The 24,210-nt window shown below is 37.8% G+C and overlaps 1 protein-coding gene across 2 annotated transcripts in view; it reads left to right on the top strand.

The window, feature by feature from the left end:
* The first annotated feature begins 987 nt into the window (after positions 1-987).
* The window catches only part of flt4 (fms related receptor tyrosine kinase 4), a 45,550-nt gene continuing 22,327 nt past the window's right edge, over positions 988-24,210 (top strand). For both annotated transcript variants that reach the window (XM_017473754.3, XM_017473753.3), the window contains exons 1-6: positions 988-1,343; positions 18,178-18,274; positions 19,371-19,639; positions 21,627-21,751; positions 23,004-23,178; positions 23,718-23,860. In XM_017473754.3, coding sequence (XP_017329243.1) covers positions 1,286-1,343; positions 18,178-18,274; positions 19,371-19,639; positions 21,627-21,751; positions 23,004-23,178; positions 23,718-23,860 — 867 coding nt within the window. In that variant the 5' untranslated portion in view covers positions 988-1,285. The remainder of the gene's footprint in view (positions 1,344-18,177; positions 18,275-19,370; positions 19,640-21,626; positions 21,752-23,003; positions 23,179-23,717; positions 23,861-24,210) is intronic.

Here is a 24,210-nt window from a genome sequence, read left to right as displayed (position 1 = left end):
AATATGCTTGAACATTATATATCAGATGATTGGAAGCAGCTGATATGATGTTAAAATGTTGTACTTAATCTTTCAAATTCTTAACTTAATCTTTATAAATATACATTTTAGTTAGTGGAGTGTTCATTTGGATCCAGCTAGACTTGCATGAATACCACCCATTTTCTGTACCGCCTATCCCACACAGAGTCATGGGGGAACCTGGAGCCAATCCCAGGGGACTTGGGTAAGGGACAAACTGGACAGAGTGCCAGCCCGTTGCAGGGCTGCACACACACTCACACACCCGTTCACACACTACGGACAACTCAGAGATGCCAATCAGCCTATAGCGCATGCCTTTAGAGTGGAAGGGGAAACTGGAGTACCCGGAAGAAACCCAGACGGGGAGAACGTGTAAGCTCTGCACACGCAGGGCGGAGGCGGGAATCGAACCCCCAACCACAGAGGTGCGAGGCAAAGGTTAATTCAACAGTGAATTTTATACCATCTCTAGATATACAATTGAGACACACTGTATATCTAACCTGAACACTAAGGAAAAGAGCTAATACAACGCTGTAAGAGATTCTTGGTATGTTTTATGTCATTTGAACAGTGTAGGTGTTCATTCAGAACTCTTGATAATTCTACTCTTGTTTTTATTTGTCGCTTTTAACTCATTCAAATAGATTTTCTTTCCCATAAATTGTTGCCACTGTTAATTTAATGTAATCTTCTGGAAGTTGTGGACACTTAACTCTATAGGAGTGAGCCAGTTCAAGTCACTTGAATTTTACTACTGAGGAGGAGACGTTCTAGGATCTTAAAAACTCTTACACACTCCCAGTCTCTGTGTGTGTGTGTGTGTTTGTGTGTGTATATGTGTGCGTGTGTGCGCGCGCGCGCGCGTGTGTGTGTGTGCGTGTGGGTGGGTGGGTGGTTGTGTGTGCGTGCGCGCGCGCGCGCGTCCTGAAGGTCCGACCCTCAGCCCTCGGCCCCCCGAGCACTTCATCTGCCAACAGGCTGGACGAGCGGAGGAAAAGGAAACGAGTGTAAATCCACTCATGTCCACATTAATCTCTTTTTTTACACAGGGAGAAAAGGCCGCATGTTGTCTCTCTGTCGTCCACACATCCTTTCCCCGTTTGTGAGGAGAGAGAGAGAGAGAGACGCGTGGTTCACCTGAACGCTCTTTTCTGCGGATTTACCTTCCGGTGAATTAAATGAGTTCAGAATAACGCCGGCTTTGTTGCAACTTTAAAAAAAAAAAAAAACCCAACTCCTAAATTGTGGAAACTTGGAAATGAAGAGAGACTGGACGCTTTTCGGCAGAATTTGGATCGGGATCGCGTCTATCTCAGGTGAGATTGCGCCTTTGGAGAGTTGAGCTCAAGTTGGACTAAAGTTGCACCAGGCTTTGCGACGCAGTTCGTGTACTATTCATATCCAGGAAATGTTTCAATATCCATCGGATCTGATCCTGATCTTCTTTTAAGCCCTGATTTTAAAGCATCACACCTGTCAATTTAGATCCTTTTCAGCTAAAAAATTTTTTTTAACATGCCAAATAAATAGCTGTGTTCCATCCTAAAATAAATGACAAGAAAGGATAGGATTTTGCATTGGTCGTAGTTTCTGACATGTCTCTGGGTGTATTTTCGGAAAACTGATGCTGCTCATGCATGCAGTGTAAATTGAGCATGCTTCATCTGGAATTGAGGGGAAATTGAGCATGCTCCATCGGGATTGATGTAAATTGAGCATGCTCCATGTGCAATTGTCATGCATAATGTAAAAACACATTTTTTAAAAAAATTTTTTTTTCCAAAACATAGTCATTAAGTCTGCTTAATCATCCAGTTTCACTTTGTCAAGTAGTGAAAGATTAATTAGATGATTCACAAGCTTCTAAGCATTTCCCAACTATTCCTGTGTCACTAGAGGGAGCCTTGACTTTAATTTAACTGGAATTACCTATGATCAGTGGTCACTAGGATATTAACATGATTAATGATAGCTACTGAAACACATTTGGTCAGACTAAACAGATTTGGACTAGTAGACGATTGCTCACAGCAGAAATAATTTCATGCACAGTATGTACAGTACCGTAGGACCATCAGGGTTGCTTTCCCATAAAATGCACAATGAGATATCAAGGTAAACGTTTGCCTCACTGATTGGACTTTAAACATAGAGGCACCCAGTGGACCGATCAATGGTCTGATGGTGTGTTAGAATCATTAGGTAAAAATTTGCCTGTTTACTGTCATTATTATTTTTCTTCCTTTGAATCACATTCAACTTTTGGCATATAAAGCAGCATCTTCCGTAAATTACGATAGTCATTGATGTTTGATTTTTTTAATTGTGCTACACAAAACACTCCATTGTTATATAGAACAGGGTCTCCTTTCTGAATTCCAGTAAAGAGTGATTCAAGAGCCTCTTTCATCACTGATATTGGGTGGTGGGACTCAGGAAGGATTCATGTGTTTGCCAGGTTATATATGCCAATTCCTACACTTTGGGAGGAGGCTTCTGCAGAAAGATGGGCTCTTTCAGCGTCAGGAATCCGCAATCATGAGAAACTCAGTTACATGTGTCTGCCTTAAATATCTCCCCAAATGAAAACCACATGGAGATGTTTTGACGCATGGAATTGGGCTATTTTTTGTAGCAAAGACTGGTTCTGGTTATTAGACATGGTCCATAAGTATTTGATGAACCCTTAGGCGTTTCTTAAAACTCTCAATCGCCCACCATTTGTATTTTATTGTATATGCGATTACCATGAGCACTTATTTTGACAGGGAAAAGAAGGAGTTCAAAACTACAACCAGTGACAGTAACGATTTTAGGAGGTGACAGACATAAGAGAAAGTCTCACCATGTATGTAGTTTTTATCCAACTTTCCAACACTGGAGTAACCGGGTGGAAATTGAGTCACTGAGGTCTAGGTTGGTAAAAACATAACCAGAAATTCTTCCCTCTGAAGAAATCTCTAATCAGAACGAATAAAACAGTTCAATTTACCATTATATCATATAATTAACTCAAAAAAAAAAATCCTACAAAATATATACATTTCCCATAAAAGCATATGGACTTCCATTGTAAGTGATGGAATAGAGTTTCAAGTAAATGGATTTTTGTTCTTTTCACCATACAAGGAACTGGAACCAAAATGAGAAATGAAGTGGTTATGAGGAACAAAATGATAAAAAATATCCAAAGCTTGTTCAATAGATAAAAGCCTGAAGCAGCAACAAAAATGGTACATGTTTGCTGATTTAAAGTAGTGCAATTGTACTGAATGGAAAAAGCCGTGGGCTGTGGGCTTAGCTGATTTAACTTTACTATCCCAGCTGTAAGAACATACACAAGTCAGAATGATATGACACTAATGCCATGAGCATGTAACTTTAATAGAACACTAGCTTTTCTTCGTACCACACTAACCACTGGAACAGACATCGATTCAAAAGCCTCATCTGTCTCCTCATCAGCAGCACGTGTACCGCAATGTGTTTCATGTTATCATCGGAGTGATTAGGAACAACTTGAGACTTACTTATTGATGTTTTGCTCTACTTACTGAGGGATGTTTGAAGTTAGAATCATTATCAGGCTGGAATGTTTGAGTTTGAAGTGTAATCTACTGTCTTGTGGTCTGAGTGGTGAGCTAATATCCATGTCTTTTCTAATGTGATCCAAGGGAAAGGAGACTCATATGCTATACACACTGCCAGCCTCCGGCAGTTGTAAAGCCCCACAGAGCCGTTACGGTTTTCCAGACATTATTTGAATTTGGAATGATTTATGTTTAGGTTGTTTCTCAACAATATTGATGCTGTAGGTAGGGTGAGAAAACCACTCCTTGGTGGCGTAAAAGTCAGCAGTATAGACAAACGTTTGCTGTTGCCCCAGGCGTGTGAATGTGTGTGTGTATGGTGCCCTGTAATGGCCTGGCTTCCCATTCAGAGTGCAATACATCATGCACATTGTTTTGTATTGTATTTGTTTGTACGGTATTGGCTTCAGATCCTGACCAGGACAAAGCAGTTACTGAAGATGCATGAATAATTAATAATCAGTAGTTTGAAATTTCTTGAGGACAGCATTTTTTTTCTTTTTCTTGATACAACAATAAAATCTGATAAGCTTAATATCACACCCAGTTGTTATGCATCAGGCACTGCAAAGTAAAAATGCTTACATAGATGCTGTTTTTGTATTTCATATTTTGATGAATACAGCTACTGCATGGCTGAATGCACATCTCCAAGAGAACCCTTTTTCTCAGTCAGTTACGGTATATTGGTCAATCTTACAAATACAATCCAGTTTAACTTCCTCTGACTGAGAGCTCTTGTACGTAGCCATGTTTTGAATTAGCTAGTTGATATCTGCATAATTTTGAATCACCGTCTGTTTTTTTATTCCCTGTGTCAAGTAGTTGTCCTCACAGCTTCAGTAGTATTTTGTACAGTATTTTGAACCTTCTTAAGAACCTTCTTTTTGAGAAATCAAAAGCTGAAACTTATTCATTAGGATCTCTATGGCTGGCTATGTTTTATAAAATCGCAGTGCACTACGAAGCATCATAAGTGTTAGGATTCTATAGTCAAAAATCCCAGCATGACAAGTCTTTGAGGTCAGTGACCGTTCATTGGAAGGAGAATATTTGGTGGGGTTGGAGGAAACTGCAAACTTCCTCCTGGCCTCCCACACCCTTTCTATTATCAATCCTACTTACCTCATTTTGACCCTTCTGTCTGTTTATATGGCTGCATCATCACCACTGCCCAGAGGAAATTTCTTTGCTTAAAGGTTTCTCTTTGATATCTCAGGAGATTTAATGTGGATTCTCACATGTGCTTCATTGATGTATCAACTTTGTCACAAATGCTACTCCTAAAGGAGAAATAGAAAGAAAAGAAAAAAGACAAATGAGTAATCTTCTGAGATTAAAGGAGTCAAAACAGAGAAAAAGGTCACGTGTTTCACCTGCTGGTATTTAACCAACAATCACCAAATCACAAGGCAAACCCTTTAATGCTGCACTGCTAGCTTACTGAGTACAAAGCGTTTTTCAGGTGTCGGCTTTCTTTTTCTACCAAAAACTTTTTATTTATATAAAATAATACTGAAATATAAAATACTTGGCACCTAGTGTACTTCTTTTCAAGTATACTTACAAATGCTTGCATGTAAAAGTACACTGGTGTACATTTCTCCAAGTACTTAAACTACTGTAGCGTATTAGAAATACACTAGTGTACTTCTCTTCAAATATAATTAGACAGTATATCAAAATTAGACTGTACAGTTCTCCAAATTAGTGCACTTATAGTAAACTTGGTAATATTTTTGAATGAATCATGAATTTGGCAGATCTGAGAACAGTGTCAAACGTTGTTGAGATCTCGACTGAAACTCAAGAGGAAATGCGAAGATGGCATGGACTTTTGTTTGGCTCAGGAGACGTCTTATTTTTTTTCTGACTCTTTTATTTCCATTACATTTCACTGCTGTCTAGGAGAAACTATAACGACAATGAGATTTCTTTTTAGATTGTTTTCACCCTATGGATGTGCGTTGTCTAATTTATTTGCTCCATGATGAATTCCTCATTATCTGAAAAGTGAGCTTATGATTTGGAAACATGCTATGATAAATGTTTACTCCATCGAAATATAGAGTATACGTTTCCAAAGACCCCCTTCCTTATAGATACTCGTGTGTGACACTATCATAACAATCCAACTAACCCTCATCATAAAATTATCATTACTCTAGGTCAGGGGAAGGAACTTCGTGCAAATTGTACTTAGGCACATGTATTTAGTTCCGACCTGTGACCCTGTGGTTCATGAGAATCTAAGAATTCTGTGGTTCTTCCGCAGTTGTCAATGGAAAATGCTCTTCCTTCTAACCTTGCGGGGAGAGGGGAGGGGGTGAATCAGTTTTGGTCGGCATGTGATGACAATTGAAATGGCGCAGTGGAAAACCGAGCACGTCCTGTGTGGCCGTCGGCACAGGTACAGGAAATTGTAGTCAGGAGACGAGTGTGGCACGTAGGAAGCAAACCCTGATGTGTCCCCCACTTCCCCTAAAACATCCTCACTTCACATCAGGTCCAGCCAGGAAATAGGAAGGGCACTAGTAAGCAGATAAATGTGCACAAAAGGGACTTACAGCCGTCTTTGGCTCCCATCCTTCATAGACAACAAAAGAATCAAAGTTTGCACTGGCCTTGTATACAGTAGACAAAAAGCTTTACTCTGTCTAATTTTTTTGTGAAGTGTGTGCTGCAGTTTTGACTAAGCTCCTCCACAGGGAGCAGGAGATGCTGACTCCTTCTTTAGATGAGGAGGTCTGTTCTATGGCCTGGCTGCCCCTCTCCTGCCGGCCGGACATGGTGCTATTTCAGTGCGTGGCAGTGCTGGCCCTGAGCCCCACTGTTAGAAATGACAGAAATGTTAGGGTTTGGCCTTGTCAAAGCATGTCCTACATGTTATAAAAAGCACAGTGCTATAGTCCACTTGTGAAGTCCTTCCTGACACTAAGTTCTCTAGAGATTGGGGCCTCATTCATGGCTTTTGTTGTGGCCATTCATATTTAGGCAATTACGATGCTCAGATCCTCCATATTTTGATTAGCAGCTTAAATGTTATGAAAGGCAGAATATGAACTGTGGAAAGAAAACAGGAAATTTACTGCATATGACAAAAAGAACTTCAAAAGCAACTATCAAAGCAGCTATATTTTCATATATGTAACACAAAGAGAAAACCATTCACTTTATGTCTTTGTAAAGGTCTAATACCATGCTGCTGTATCTTTTTTAGAGATTTTTTAGAGATTTCTTTAGGCAGTGTGCTGTCCTTCTGTCTCCTGTGTATAGGGTAAGGAGTCAAACTGTCACAATAGATGACAGCATGACTTCATTTTTGCTTAACTGTGACAAGATGCTGCTGCCAGCTGTTTATTTTAGTCAACTAAAACCATTGGCGATCTGCACATCTGTTGCATGACAGGTTGTAGGCAAGGTTGGTGAAACCTCTGCAGTTGTATTCAATTTAAAGAGACAAAATCCATTCATCACCACCATCGAGAATTTGAAGACTTGGTCTAAATTACAGCAGCTCATGTGACTTGGAAAATCTCAAGTTATTTTCTTCATCTTAATGGAATAAATCCTCACTGTGTCTGTTGTGTTAGTCTCTTAATGAACATTAAATGAAGCATTCACCTCCATAGAGAAGTGCTTAGTTGATGTTTTACTGAATCACCATTGATTAGTTGAGTGAGCATTGTGAACAAGGTTTGGGCCTTGTTGCTGAGAGTACCATTGTGTTTAGCGTGTTTCTAAAGCACATAACATCTTGCTCCAAAAGAACTTTCATACATAGACTACATTTTCTGAATTTTTGGAGATTTTTTTTCCGAACTAAATCCCGGACTGACATCGACTAGCTGATAAAAATCTATTAAAATTACATTTCCATTAACTTTATCTTCATTGGTGGAATTCACACTGATAAAGCACTGGTAGTTTTTCTGAATGTTCTAATGGAGAATCACATCCATTAATGGCATGCCATATAGTACCAAACATACTGTTGGGCACTACTGGTAACTAATCAGCCACAGAAACTGATTTATTTCTGTGTGAGAATACAGTTTTTGTATAATAGATAGATAGATAGGTCGACAGACAGACAGACAGACCGACAGACAGGTGTACTTTATTGATCCCCAAGGAGAAATTTGGGAATTTGTTAAGATGTACTTATATTGGTCATTTCGGTACTGTGAAAGTTCACGATTTTTGACTTGCTTTAAAGTACTTAAAATTATAATTGTTTTGTTTTTATATTTTATTGTTGTTTCTACTGTTTATAAGCCTGAGAAATGATGATTTTCATGATGTTGAAACATAGATAGGGCATGTATGCTGTACAGCATGGATGAGCGTGTCCGTTTACTTTGCTACTGAGCACTACACGAAGTAATAGCTGGTGCAGTGGTAGAGCTCCTGCTTTCAATCTTCAACGCCAAAATAATGTATTCGATCCTGTGACTGAATGGAGTTTCCTTTTATTTCTCCCAGATTTCTACTTGTGGCTAAATAAAGTACATCTATCTATCTGTCTGTCTGTCTGTCTATCTGTCTATCTATTGATCGATCACTTGATCTATATGTCTATATGTCTGTCTGTCTATCTGTTTGTCAGTGCTATACAATTTCCAAATTAGTGTCCATAATCTGAGAAGGCAACTCTGAAAACAGAAATGACTATCTGTTCAGGATCACTATAGTATCCACAACAGTATAGTTGCAGAGTTCTGAGATTCACTCACCGTCCACTTTAGTAGGGACACCTGTACACCTGCTTATTTATGCAGTTATCCAATGAGCCAGTCATGTAGCAGCAGGCAAATGCAAAAATTATGCATATACAGGTCAAGGGTTTCAGGTAATGTTCACATCAAACATCAGAATGAAGAAAACGTGTGATCTCTGTAACTTTGATCGTGGTATTGATGTTGGTGCCAGAAGGGCTGGTTTGAGTATTTAGGATACCTGGGACCTGGGATTTTCTGTGGAAAAAATAAGTACACCCTTCCTACTTCCACAATCATTAAGAGAGTAATTACCAGCTAATGAAATGCACAAGATTAGTTAATCATTAAAAAGTGTGCCTACCTCACAGCAGAACATTTGGTACTTTTGTGTTCTGGAGCTCACAGGTGTGTGTTTATATCATGCAAAGAAGAAGGGACATCAGTCATGACCTCTGAGAAACAATTGTTGCAGCTCATCAATCTGGGAAGGGTTATAAGGCCATCTCCAAACAATTTGAAATTCACCAATCTACAGTGAGGAGGATTGATTACAAATGGAGAGCCTTCGAGTCAGTTGTCAGTCTTCTGAGTGGAGGGCATCGCAGCGAATTCAGTCCTAGTTCAGACCATTAATGCTCAGAGATATAAAGAAAAACCCAAGAGCCACATCATGTGAAAAAGTATGGCTTTCATGAAAGGGTGGCTAGGAAAAAGCCCCTTCTCTCCAAAAAGAATAGGAAGCACGATATAGGTTTGCAAAATTGAATCTGAAGAAAACACAAACGTCTGGAATAATATCCTTTGGCTCCTTTCTTTTTCCATTATTGTATCAGCTACTCAAATAGTATCTAGCAGTAAACCATCCATCCTGAAAACCTTTACTGGAACTTCAAAATACAGCCAAGTCTCTATTAGCAACTAGGAAGGATGCTGCATACCACGTTGCATGTCGCTGCCAAACAGCATGCAGATAATCTGCACACCTGCACGTATAAGCCTCATGACCTGATGTCACACCCGGTTACATAATCACTACTCTTAAAGGGATAGTACTACTACATAAATCTTACATTTAAATATAAATCTTAAATATAAACCTTAAATGTAAGTATCAATGTAGAACTTAAATGGTTAATTCATATAATAATTGACCCTGCCCACACAGAGTGTGCTTCACTGAGGAAACATAGCAGCGATAGGGTTGCCAGATTTGCACCATACTGTGTTAGTTTAGGAACAACATACAGTGCTGTGAAAAAGTATTTTCCCCATCCTGATTTCATCTGTTTTTGTGTATATAACTTTTTTGTTTCAGTAAATATCATTATCATTTAAAAACTGTATTTTGTGTTTACTCAAACACAAAATCAAAATAATATAAACAGTGTTTACTTAAACTCTCTTGCCTTTATTTTATCTTAGATTTTGTTTTAATTTCTGAAAAATTTAGTGTGAGATATTTTCCCCATCCTGATTCCTTCTGTTTTCGTGTATAACTTATAGAAAATTTTTCAGAAATGAAAACAAAATCTAAGATAAAATAAAGGCAAGAGTGCTTAAATGTGGTGTGTGTATATATATGTATATAGAAGAGCTCAGAAGGTAGTATTACCCCCTTTAGCAGAAATAACTTCCTGTAGGGGTTTTGCATAATTGTCCATCAGGCTTGCTGTAATTTTTGACCACTCTTCCATGCGATATTCTTTCAGTTAAAAGATGTTTGAGGGTTTTCTTTCATGTTCTGCCCATTTCAAATCCCCCACAATATTTCAATAGGATTCAAATTCGGGCTTTGACTAGACCATTCTATAACCCTCCATTTCTTCTTTTTGAGCCATTCCTTGGTGGATTTGCTAGTGTGCTTAGTATCATTATCCTGTTGAAAGGTCCACTTTCAGTTCAACTTCAACTTTCGGACAGATGGCCTCACATTATTTATATATTTGATATGATGCAGAATTCATAGTTAAATCAATGAATGCAAGCTGTCCAGTCCCTGAGGCAGCAAAGCAACCCCAAACCATAACATTTCCACCACCATGCTTCACAGTTGGTATGAGGTGCTTCTCCTGAAAAGCTATCTTTGGTCTGTACCAAACATGTCTGCTGTTACTGTGGCCAAACAACTCTATCTTTGATTCATCTGTCCAGAGCACATTATTTCAAAAGGCCTGGTCTTTAAAAAAGTGTAGTCTTGCAAAGGCTTTTTCCTGGCACGCCTCACATGCAGGTCAAATTTGTGCACTCTCTTTCTGATTGTAAAAGCATGCTCTTTGACACCAACAGTTGCAAAACTTAGTAACAGATCCTGTGATGAAATTTTGGGGTGGAGACTTCTTTTTGCATCAGACGGCCTGAATTTTCTGGGACGGCCAGTCCTGGACAAATTGGCAGTCGTTGAAATCTGTACCAATTGTAGATTATTTTCCTTACAGTGGAATGATGTATTTCAAATAATTTGGAGATCTTTTTAAATCCTTTGCCAGACACGTAGGCATCCACAACCTTTTTTTCTGAAGGCCTTGTAAAACTCTTTAGATCACACCTCAGTAGCAAAGCGAACACAAGACACTAGATATGAAAGGAGTAGAAATAAGACTGGCACCCAATCTTGAATACCTGATTCTAATTTTATGGATTTGAAGGTGTCATAAATGTAGGTGTGATGAATGTAGAAAATGTATGTTTCAATGCAACTGATCTGTTTTTTGTTCATTTAAACAGTTTAAGATTATTGCAAAATGCCAATTTTATGTATTACCTTTATTAATAGTCACTGTTTCAAAGAGGATCAAATGTTTGCTTGTCCAAATAGGTTAAAAAAAATTTTCCATGGGGTATGAAAACAGAAATGACCATCTGTTCAGGATCAAAGTAGTATCCACAATAGTATAGTTGCAGAATTTTTAATCACCTTCTCAACTGATTCAGAAATTTTGGAAATTGCAGTTAGAAAATAGAAGTCAATCACTCTTGCCAATCTTTTCCAGTCAGCAATGGCGTATTCATCTGATCCATGTATTTCTGGAGGATATCAGAACTACTTACAACTAACGATGGGGATTTTTTTTTGAGGAAAGGAAGAATATTATAGATGAGATCTGTTACATATGAGATGTGGCAGTTCACTCTGTGCGCTTAATATTATTCTACATAAATCATGCCCAGCCATCATGCTGGACCCAGCAAGAGCTCTTTTCTATCACAGAGTGGGATCAAAGGGAATATAGATCATCCTAAACCACATGGAAGTGTAGTAGTGCTATGCAAGATATGTATATGCCTACTCTTTCTTTATTCTGGGCTGCAGGAATAATATCCTTTTTAGGCAGATGGTTGTGTGAAAGCATAGGTTCAAATTACCTTTAACATGCCTGACTGCATGTGTCAAATAGAGACATGAGGTATGTAATGGCCTACAGCTTGTATAGAGTAGAGGGTGAGGCATGCACACATGCATTTCATTTATATTGCATACACAGGATTTCCAGTGGGCTAACAAAGCTTCTAATAGCATGACAATACAGTCAGGATTTTTTCCAGAGGCAAGAGACATAAGATTTTCTTATGTTGCTTTCTTGACCAGCGTCTAAGATAACCTGCAGTTGTTCTATGGGAGACAGAAAGGCTTGTATGTCAGTAAAGCAGCTGAGATATTTGTGAAATCCATCAGCACTCTTTGGCTGTTGCCTGCTACACTATCAACATTCAGTCAACACTTCATTCATAGCAGATCCAGTACAACCCGCCTGTCCCCCACCCAATCCTGCAGAGCAAAAGCAAAATGACTTTCCTTTTACTTCCTCTCTTATGTTAAATGTCAGTTTGTTTCATCATTGTTTCAAGTCTGCTTCGTGATCCATCTGTACTGTATAACAGTGGCTGTTGTCAGAAGGTCTGAAAGTGTTAATAACCTTTCATGGCATTAAATTTAAAAAAAAAAAATCTTTTCTTTTTTTTTTTTTTTTTTTTTTTTTTTTTTTTTTTTTTTTTTTTTTTCTTTCTTTTTTTTTTTTTTTACAAATTAGCAATGCATAAATATAATGACTATAATATAATATAATAAAATATAATAAGTTATCCAAATACTTGCTAAAAGCTACTCAAGAATCATACTCAGAACAAGCAGGATTGATGATTTTATGTAAATAAATGGTTTCAACTTGTCTTATATGTCTTACACTGTAACTATATAGCTGTTATTACCTACACTATTTACATTTACATTTATGGCATTTTGCAGACACCCTTATCCAGACTTATATTTTCATCTCATTTTATACAACTGAGCAGTTAAGGGTTAAGGGTCTTGCTCAAGGGCCAAACAGTGGCAGATTGGTAGTACGGGGATTTGAACTCACAACCTTCCAATCAGAAGTCACTATACCACTATACCACTGCCACTATAGCATTATAGCATCTAAGAAAGTGGAAAGTAATCTGTCCTGAAGACTTTCCCATGGCAGGAGACTTACTATCCATTACAATTCACTGATACTGGAGACTCCTTCCATAAATGTTAAATAAATGTCTCCTTGCAGATAACTTCACTATAACAATTGATTATACATTATTCCTTGTTAAATAACAACAAATTTTTCTCCATTTATGATTGGTCTTAGACTGTGTGGAGCGTTTGCCACTACACTTCTCATCTGTGAACTGTAGTTAGTTAATTAATTTCTATCCAATTCCTACACTGTGTGTTCGAATGGTGAAAGTTATAAGGCTTTCATAAGCAAGAAAAATCAAAAGGAGTTTGAACCAGTAATCTTAAACTGTCTTCAGGCAAGTAATTTGCTTTTTTTTAGGCCAATCTTAAAGCATATTATGAAGCCAAATCACAAATGGCTTTGTATACATTGTACAATTAAGAAGAGAACAAAGAAATGTATAGCAACAATACATTTACATTTAATTACATTGGTTTTCATTCATTATCAAGTAACAAACATGTTCAAACATGGTCAAATAATGTGCGTTAAAAATAGTAAATGAAATATTTGAAATCATTTCTAATAACTTGATGCCCAAACATGCTCCAGCATTTTGTATCCACTGAACAGTATTTAGATCTTCTTAGTCTTCTTTATATTAGGTCATGAGAAAACTTTGACTTTTTGGAGTATTTTTCTGTTGAGTTTGCCTTATAAACACCCACCTTCCATTTCTCACTACTTTAAATTCCTTTTTTTAAATTTTTTTTTTAGATCAATTGCAAAAGAAACGTTAACCTATGCACACTCCATTGCATATTCTTGCTACATATGGTGTAAGATATTGACATTTTAGAATGTACATGAGTAGATGAACATATGAACATGGTCTAAGATTGTGTCACAGAAAAATGCGACAAGACCACAGCCAATTGCAATGAATTTACTGGAGTGAACGGAGATACATTTTTTTTTATATAACCACCATTAGTGTTTCTCAGAATTCTAAAAAAAAAAAAAAAATACTTTTAAGTAACTAGTAACTGTATTTATATCACATTGTGTAGCAGAGAGTATTCAGACATGGTACCTGGACATTGTATAGAAAGCAGCTGGTCTGAATAAGTACATCATTCTTTTTTTTCTCCTTTTGGGAGAAAAAAAAAATCTTTACTGTGAAGGCAAACATTCCTCCAAACCTGGCACTGCTCCAATAAATGTGCACCCCTAGAGAACAGCTTCCTGCCTATGTGTTTTAAAAATCAATTAGAAAGCTGTAAGGCCATGGCCTTGACTGTGAGTGCTTTGGTCTATGGACAGTTGAACGGAATATGTGAAGCATTCAGGGTCAAGGTGGTGACTTTAGTCTGTAGATCTGTCATTCTTTCTACACTGAATGCTGTTTATAACCTTTGTCAGGGTTTTGTAAATTGTTGTCGAAAATACTGGAGGAAAAGAGCGGGTTTCCTCTGACTTGTCACCCACAGCACACTGCTGTTTATTTAAATAAGGCCTCCGAGACCGAAGGAGACCCTTGGGTCCTATACTTTAGCCCCAGGAATTGGACAGCTTGGCCCTCTATGGTGAGGCAAGTCATTATGTCTTTGAAAAGGCCAGACAGCAGGCTGGGACTCAGCAGGTTTCAGCGCAGTTTGCATGCTTTTGAAAAAGATTGTATTTTGTCATGCAGAGGCGATGATGTGTTTTCAGTCTCCTGACCTCACATGCTTTCGGAGACTTCTCTTTCTTTAAATTTCTTTGAAATAGAAAAATTTAAACAACTATTAAAATGATATTTTGTCCATTTCAATTGTAATTTAATTATATCTAATAGTCTGTACATACCAACATGCTTATACAGCATATCACTGTATATATTTTTCTCTTCTGGAACCATAGCACTCTTGAGTATAATAGAGTCCAGAATGTAGCAGATGAACAAATTTAAATGACAGAATGCCTGTCATTATTATGGGTGGTATTGACAATAAAATAATTACCTTCTTTCATTTCGTTCGAGTGAGACTCAAGCCAGCTGCTATCATCCTTGAATGATACAAGGGACAGCCAAGATCCCAGTGAGAATATTTCTTATTTACTGTGTGCCTTTATTGCTAGAAAATGTATTTATGCAGTGGTTGCCAAAAACCACACAGATTTTAAAAAAAAAATCTCCTTTTAAATGCCTCTTCCGGCTGCATGGCATTTTGGTTGGTATTGTGTTTATCCAGTTGATGTTCTAGAATAAATCTTCAGAGCTTGTGAAAAGTTGCCAGCTGCTGCCAAGAGGCTCAGTACAACACTATAAACAGTTCATAGACTCACATTAAAATATTTACAAAAGTCTGTTGTGGGCTCCAGGGGCAGGATGCATCTGAAGGGCTTAGATCATGTACATGAAATGCAGTGGTGCAGAAATGTTACTTCTGATTGGCATGCAATGAGGATTATCATCAGTTATCCTATAGTCCCTTGGTACTGTCTGTGACTGCGTATTGGCATGGATTCCACAAGATTTTGGAAACATTACTTTGAGATTCCGGCCCATGTTGACATGATTGTAACACACAATTCCTGCAGATTTTCCAGGTGCACGTTCATGCTGCTAATCTTCCGTTCTAAAACATCCCAAAGATGTTCTCCTGGATTCAGATCTGGTGACTGGAAGGCCACTGAAGTACATTGAACTCATTGTCATGTTCATGAAACCAATCTAAGCCAACTGTAATTAGCCATTAGAAGAGGGATAAATTGTGACCAGGAAAGGATGCACATGGTCAGCAACAATACTCAAATAAGTTGTGGCATTCAAGCGATGATTGATTGGTACAGTATTAACGGACCCAGAGTGTGAAAAGAAAACATTCCCAACACCATTACACCACCTCCACCGGCCTGGACTGTTGACACCAGGCAGGTTGGGTCCATGGATTCATGCTTTTAGTGCCAAATTCCAACCCTACCATCCTTGTGCCTCAGGAGAAATCAAGATTCATCAGACCAGGCTATGTTTTTCCAGTCTTCAACGGTCAAGTTTTGTTGAGCCTGTGCCCACTGCAGCCTCAGCAACAATCAGCAGTTATACAAATACTCAAACCAGCCTGTCTGGCACCAACAATCATACCACGGTCAAAGTCACTAAAATCACATTTTTTCGCATTCTGATGGTTGTTGTGAATATTACCTGATGTTGCAGGCCTGTATCTGCTGATTTTATGCATTGCACTGCTGTCACATCTATTAGGTACAGGTGTTCCTAATAAACTGCTCGGTGAGTGTAATTTCAAGAGTGAACAATATAGGCCTGTTCTTACAGATTGGTCCTGGGAGTTTAAGGACTGAAAGGATCTTATGCTGTAGATAAAATGGTTTTTCAGCTTTGAAGTACATTGTACATTTACTCTTCATGTTTACTTTTAGATAGTGACATCAGGCTACAATCCAAAAATATCTCAAGTCAGATATCTTAAGTCATGCACCATTGTACTGTTTTATGCTTTGCTTGCCACAGCTATGATGAGTAGTGTGGTTTTATATGCCAGTTACCAAAGACAGTATTTCTGTGTATAAAAATTCAATGACCAATAAACAATTTTGATTTGATTCTAACTATCACATGTATCGTATTTTGTTCCTTGTGGTTTCCAGATTCTATTCTGTTCCATGTATGTATGACAAGATGCTGTTTTTGTCTAAAATGACCATTATTTGTCTTTTTTTTTAAACATATCTTCTTAAATGGGAGCTCAAAGTCTTCATATGTAGCATAATGTATCTACCCCTTTCATGAACTGCTCTCATCTGTAATTATCTCCAGATGTGCCCGATGTGTCCTGGTGACATTCATCAGCCATCCTTCCTTAGAGTTCATCTGTGAGTGTGCTAATAATGGTCGGAGATCGTTTGACATGTGTGCTTTGACCTTTAGCTTTATGTCTTTTTCACAGCTGACTCTTACCAGTAGAGAAAGTCTTAATACGCTCTTCTAAGATCAACGACTTAAAGAAAGGAATAAATCAGTTATTGGAATTTCCATGGATTAGTGTGGATTATTTGTCAGATTCAAAGTATATCTTCAATAATCCCTAAATCTAATATATCTTTCTGCATAGTTGATTCTGCCCCAACTTTATGTCATCTTAATAATGTCATTTCTTTCCAGCTTTTAAAACATCTGATACTCCCACTCGAAAGCAACCTGACTAAATTTAATTTCTGTTTTACTGAAGAAATATCAATAGCCAGATTTATGTTCATAATCTACTTCATCCTTATTAAAGCCTATATATCAGGTATTCATGACATTGAACTATGGATGAACTTTGATAAACGGATAGCACTGAAGTTTTATTTATTGGTCTCAAATTTTAATTTCTAAATCCTAGATTAACACTGATGGGCTGTACCTTGGTATAACCACTGACCCATTGCTACCCTTGAGCCTTATTAGGACACATACTAAAATGCTTTATAGTATCTACTTCAATGTGTTTGACATTTTCTGAAAACATTTAAAGCACTCTACCCAGTTAATGTGATTCCAATTTTGTTTAGGACATATTTAATTCAGTGACATGACTTATATAAAACAGTCCGCATCGCTCTGGTTTGTTATCAGTTACGCTGCCTACTATCAGCCCATATCTAATACTCCATATATAATATCTAAACTAATAGTCATGCTTAAGCTTTAGTACTTCGTCATCCCTACAACCTCAGTGGGCTTCTAGCTGTCCATAACCTGACATTATTCCCCATGGGGGCGGGTCATTTAGTGTCTTAGCACTTATACTTGGGATCTCCAAGACTGTGAAAAATGTGTCATTTGGCTGTCTGTACCTTTTCTAAATTGACTAAGAGTTAAAAAATATAGTTTAAGATGAAGTTATCAAAGTGGCTCAAAAGAAAAGTGTTTGGCCTAACAAATTTGCAAAACAATGCCACAGCCATTCATGGCAAAAAGTCCAAGAAAGAATAATTGGCCATGCTCTCTGAGTAGGAGGGATGGCATAACACTCTCCCCTGTCAATTAAAGAGACATTAGTCATGCGTTAGCCATCATGGGTATCAGCGAATGCGAAAGAGGACAGTTAGAATTTTCCTCTGAGCCCGTTCAGCTGCTCTGTGATGTAGCATGAGCAGTTTTTGAAAAGAATCACATACTTGCCTTCACCCAGTTGGTTGCTTTTGCCACATACATGGGTGCTAGATAGTGAGAGGGAATTAGCATCATGACAAAATTGGGAGAAAAATACATTTAATATGTGTAGCAATGAAAAACCATCAAGAAATGACATTCGAACATCTATCCTAACTAATTGTGGCACAAATGACATGCATACATTTTGACTTGCTGTTCAAAGCATCTCTTACAACTTAAATCCCCTGTCTTTTTTTCCCCAGGTCTGGTAGCTGGGTTTTCTATGACCCCCCCTACTCTCAACAGCACCAAAGACCAGCTCGTGATTGACGCCAATGACACACTGACTATTACATGCAGGTAATTTCTGAGTATGACTTTACTGAGCTTTGTGCTCAGTATGTATGATAATGTATCCAAGGTATACATGCCTGAATTGGATCATATAGCCTGGAGGTCCTTTACACATACAGGGAATGTTATATTTGGATGAGAATGGAGGGGAAAGATTAAATCCATTTTCAGATAACGCCAGCGGTAATGTATCTTTGAACATATGTGGGGAGGGAAGGTTGTTCAGCTTCATTAATCTCTAGTTTTTCTACAGCTGCCATAGCCAGGAATCTACTGAATAAATTGTTTTTCAGTAGTAGCATACATGAAAATATGTATTTTGGCCATGTACCAGTATGTACCACCATTATGTATTTTATATGGCTGTGGCTCAAGTTCAAAATATTAGTGTATTGCATAATCTTTTAGGGAGGAAATGAAAAGTTATCTTGTTTGTTTTTGAAATATGTAATATAAAAATTGGTATGTGCCAAGAAAGATAGGGGCATAAAGCCATACAGACCATCAGTCTGAATCAAAGTCATTAGGGAATTCTAATTCTGGGTGCTAATATTTACTGAGCATTTACACTGCTATGCATTATGTTTGGAAAACAAGAATATTATTCAAAAGACTGCCATAGTGAAAACTCTAACAAGTTGACAACTCTCAATTGATTGAGAAAACTCGTTCCCTCAATTTAGGGGTCTCCCAAAACTTGTATATTTAAGTTCACTTAACATGGTGTTCATATAGTGTACTATAGTGACTAGTGTAGCCACTAGTCCACAGTTCATAACACTTAAAAATCTTAAGTTTATGAGTTTTGTAGGTAAGTAATTGAAACAAACTTAGATTTTTGATTTATGGGTCCAAAATGCAACGTTTTAAGTAATGTTTAGTCATGTTTACTTGATAAAGACGATATTAGGGTTTACAGTGCATAGAACCCAGTGTATTCTAAAATGATGGAAGAAGTGTGAAGTGTGAACAGAATTTCAATGACTGCTTCCCAACAGTCCCGATAAGTCAGCAGATCAGTACACTCATGCTGAAATCTGAGTCTATTTCATAAGCGTTCAAGGTGCTAGTGACCTTTTCTGATACCTTTGATACCTCTCAGGGGACAGCACATCCTGGACTGGACCTGGCCAGAGCAGTCTCTCAGCAAAGAGGAGCTTGGTGAGCGACATCTGCAGCAGTTGCCCATCCAGGAAAAGAGAGCATTGTGGGTGAAGGAGTGCCAGGGGGAGCCTGGGAAACCCTATTGCAAGACGCTGGTGCTGACCCAAAGCCAGAGCAATGACACAGGCTACTACCGTTGCTTCTACCAGGACATTAAAGCTGTTATTGATGGAACCACAGCTGCCAGTTTATATGTCTTTGTTCGAGGTAACTAGACACAGTGTTTGTTTGAAAATCTTGTAATGACTGTGTGTAACACAATTCTTTTTCCACAATGGTGCATTGTCAATGAATTTTGAACTTGTTTATGTTAGCTGAATGGCCTTAGGCAGTCATCACAGATGTTTTGGTCATGTTTAATGGTTTAGACATATCATTTCCAACTGAAATGAGTCTCCCCAGGTTAAGTCATTGACATCATCATTACAGATGCAATCGAATGCCTATTTTGTATACTTGTATACTAATTTCTTTACTTGCCTAGCACAGCCCATTATATAGTTTCTCTTTTCTTTGTGAGCGTTAAAGGACATTCCATATGGCTGCCCTGTTCAAACATTTAAAGAATACTAAATAGTATTATACAAAAATACACAGGTGTGTTTCTACTTTGTTTCTGGCTTTGCATTTTGGCTTTGGTGTTTTTTTGTGGGAAGGAAGGATGAAATCCAATTTTTCTTTATATCTAAATTCTCCCTTGTCGCATACTTGTGAAATGAACAGATTTCCCTTGATTTGAAAATGAAAATACTTTGTGCAAGGGTTTTGCTTCATAAATGAAGCAAAACAAAGTTTCAGTTGGCAAATACTTGGTACTAAGTGTTGTTTAGGATTCAGTCATACTTACATGGGATTCAGTGTTTATTTGATTTTTTTTTAAAGAGATTTAGTTTCACCATATTTCTGGATTAAATTAAAATATCAACTTTCTCAACAGAATCTCTCCAGAATACAATAAGTCACAGACAAATATATTTTGCTGGGAAAAGACACACAAAAATACTTAGTAATTTCATACAACAGAAATAATTCAGTGTACATGTACAACACAATTGTAGGGATTCTCATGTCATTCTTGGCAAACTAGTTGGTGTAATGTTTATAAGCAGTTGATGCTGTGTGCTAGTTTGTCTGGGTGTTGCTTTGAGCTCAGGTGACGGTGTCAGAGGCCTGTGTGGTGCAGTACTCCTTAGAGCTGAAAAGAAAAATGCATCCAAGGCAGAGACTCATATATACAGGTGCCCCACTAGTTCGTCTGCTTTTGTAAAAATGGAAGTTATTTCTCCTGACAAGGTGTCGAAACAGTTTCCATAGATCTTACCAGGGGGCTAATTAGAAGCAGCTGAAATCACAGCTATAAATTAGGCAGGAGCATGAAGCAGGTCGGATCGGGCCGGCATGTGGATTTGGTTAAGTGCCTATCCCATTCTGCAAACTCATTCCGTGCCTTGTACACGCTGCCTCCGTCGTTCATGATCACTGCCCGTACTCCACCAGAAGAACCCTCAAAAAGGCACTTCTCCTACTTGCACTTATTTATCGTTAAGTACCATTACTCAATGGACTTGTGTATTTTTCCTGTTATGCCTGTGTACGTGGACCACCAACAGACAGACACATAAGCCTCCAGATAGAAGCTTTTGTTTGCACTCTGAAGGACTGGAGTGATTTTACTCTGAACAAAAAATGGTGGTCTTAGAACTAATGGAGACTTTCAGAGTAGCAAACAGCACAGAATGATATTCAAATAGCACCCGCAGTGGAAAACAAAGCTTGGGGAGGTTTGTTGCACCCGCATACGACCTCTGACTAATAGAAAACCACCTTATTTTCCGTATCTCCTCTAAACCTTTGTCTTTGATAATTAATCCCACTAATGGGAAACATCACTTTGTAAAGAGACCTGAAGAGGATGGCATGGTTAAGAATATTAATGCTATAGTTTTGGTCTTGATGTGTTCTGGTGGAAACTATTTCTGACAAAATGAGCCTGATATGAATTGATCTGACATGAATGTATGGGTTTTATATGGGATTACAGAAGACTATAGGTTATTTGAGGTGAAAGTTATATTTTATAATACATAGCTTAAACTCTTTCATATTTTTTTTTTATGATTTCTACCAGATTACAAATTGGCTCCCTTTTTTTTTGTGCCTAATTTCAAAATCTTGAATTTATTCTCCCCTATAGACCCAGATCGTCCGTTTATCAAGAGTAACGACAACATGGAAACCATCTTTATAACAGCATCTGACACACACATTGAAGTGCCATGTCTGGTCACAGATCCTGAACTAAATGTCACACTGTTCTCGGTAGGTATGCCACCATGCTGCACAGATTATAATCACAGATTGTGATTCTTGTAGTGCCATTAATGACTACTGACACGGTTATCAGTCAAGCCTATGAGTGTACAGTAGATGGTACAAAATGGCACATTACGAACAATAATCTGTAAGCGGTAATAATAATTGCCATTAAAATATTGCACGTGTGCATCAAATAGAAAAGTACTTATAGGAATGCTTCAAAAGCGAAACCCCGTGTGGTTGCTAGTCGCTGCGCCACTCACAAACTTGATGAGTGTTATTTATTAATCAGTTCTTTATTAAGGTACTGTATTCTGATAAAAACCTGCATTTGATAAATTTGCTGTAGTGGTTAGCCACATTTATAGCACATTTTCATTATGCTGGCTGAGAGGTCAACGCTAATGAGAACTGCTGAGAGCATGTAATTAACTGTAAATAGTTTTCAACGTGCATTTCACTTCAGGGCTCTCAATACGCTTCATCCATCTCATTAGGCTTAATGTTCTTCTGAAGGAGTCAATGCATGCCAATTTGAGATCAGTTGTGTCTCCTTTAAATCTAACAGTCTGAGTACGTCTGGGGCTCTCTTCACTGTTCTTCCCCTAAGGATATGCAGTCAGATATGAAAAATGTAATAACAACAATGGCAAAAAAAGGAAAAAAGAAAGCATTTGGTCCTGAGGCGGTCTGTCTCCCATCATTCCCTGACAGACTTTTTTAGAAGAAACTTCACAATGCATTGCTATTAACTAATGCATGGTGATTTTTAGTCTATGCAGTATTTTGAAATCATAATGTCACAAAGTTATTTAGTTTGGATTTTTTTTATAGTCTCAGATAGACGCTGCATAAAACCTACATAAGCCTTTCATGATAATCGACATAAATCTGTATAAACATTTATTGGGGCTTATACTAATAGATATCAGTTGTGATTAAGACTGCGTTTTAATTTTTTTTTGTTTTTTTTTTGTCTGGTTGACATAACACCTGAGTCAGATGACATGGATTTTGTTGTGCTGTCTTAAATCTATGTCACTCGACTCAGGTGTTCTGTCAACCTGACATAAAATTAATGAAAGCAATAATTATGATTAAACCATGGCTGTCATACAAACAAAAATATTTATTTGGGTTGTTATGATGGGCTCATGTTGATGCTATGTAGCCTTATGAAATATGAAGTGTTACCATTCAAACAGCATTTGCTTGAACTTTTTGACAATTTCCGCCTTTTGCCTTTCTTCTGTAGATAGAGCAACCCACTGTGCCTTTTGAAATTAAAGATATCACATGGAACAGCAAGACAGGTTGGTCTGTTCCCAGGCATGTAATCTACCGCATGACCATGTTTATTGGCTTCTTCTGTTCCCTGACGCTACATGACCGAGAGTACAGATCCGGGGTCTACTTTGTGATGGAAACAGGTGAATCTCTATTTGTATATATTCAGAAAGATATATACCTCATGAATCATTTACAAAACATTTTAGATTTCACACAGCTCTCTATTTCAGAATGTGAACGGTTTTGGACAAGTTTGGGAATTGGCAGATGGTTAGCTTATTATAGCCCTTTCCGTTGGAGTAGAAGAACATTAGCATTAACCTCAGCTTACATGATTTTCAAACGTTAATGGAGCATAAGACTAAATACTGGCTCACTCTTAAGTACAAATATTGAATTAAACATGAGATAATGACACGAAGGTATGCAGAATGGGCTTGGACTCAATCAAGCAAATTAGCATTCAGCAAAAATATTATCTTAACACGATTTTGCCCAGGTTATAATGATCACCAATATTGGATGAGAATGAACTCATCAGTCATTGTCAGATCTCCAAAATGAATCATAATCCAGCAAGTGTCATTATTAGATCTACAGTATGTGGATTCTACATCTATACTGAACCTAAAATGGTAAAAGTGCTGACTGTTCAATTGATGGTTGTGACACCCTGCAGGAAGAAAGTTTTATGACCTCAAGCTGTTTCCTGAAGACTCACCCATTGAGCTAATGCGAGGCGATGTCCTCATCCTCAACTGCACAGCGCTGGTAGAGCACAACACAGGCGTGGAATTCAAATGGGCCTACCCAGGACAAAAGGTAAAAATGTTTTGCAAGAGAGTCCTGCTGACTAAAGTATAACGAATTATATTCATGAAAGACGGAGACAGGAGTGGATATTGATCTGTAAATATATACATGCATAGACCCTTTTGAACCCTCAAAGGCAGAAAAGCAACAAAAAAAAACAAACAAAAAAAACAGAATGTCAAAAGTCTTTCCACTGGCAAAAATAAGCATAACAGTACATTCATAATAGATAAATTCATTTAAAAAATGTAGCAACAGGATATTTTTTTTCATTCACTTGACAGACACATGCTAATTCTTAACCATGTTACCTTAAAGAAAACAAAACATTTCTTTTCCCCTAATAAAAATCTAAAATA

Source organism: Ictalurus punctatus, chromosome 8 (genome assembly GCF_001660625.3).
Source record: "Ictalurus punctatus breed USDA103 chromosome 8, Coco_2.0, whole genome shotgun sequence".
NCBI lineage: Eukaryota > Metazoa > Chordata > Actinopteri > Siluriformes > Ictaluridae > Ictalurus > Ictalurus punctatus.
This window is presented reverse-complemented; position numbering and strand designations above follow the sequence as displayed.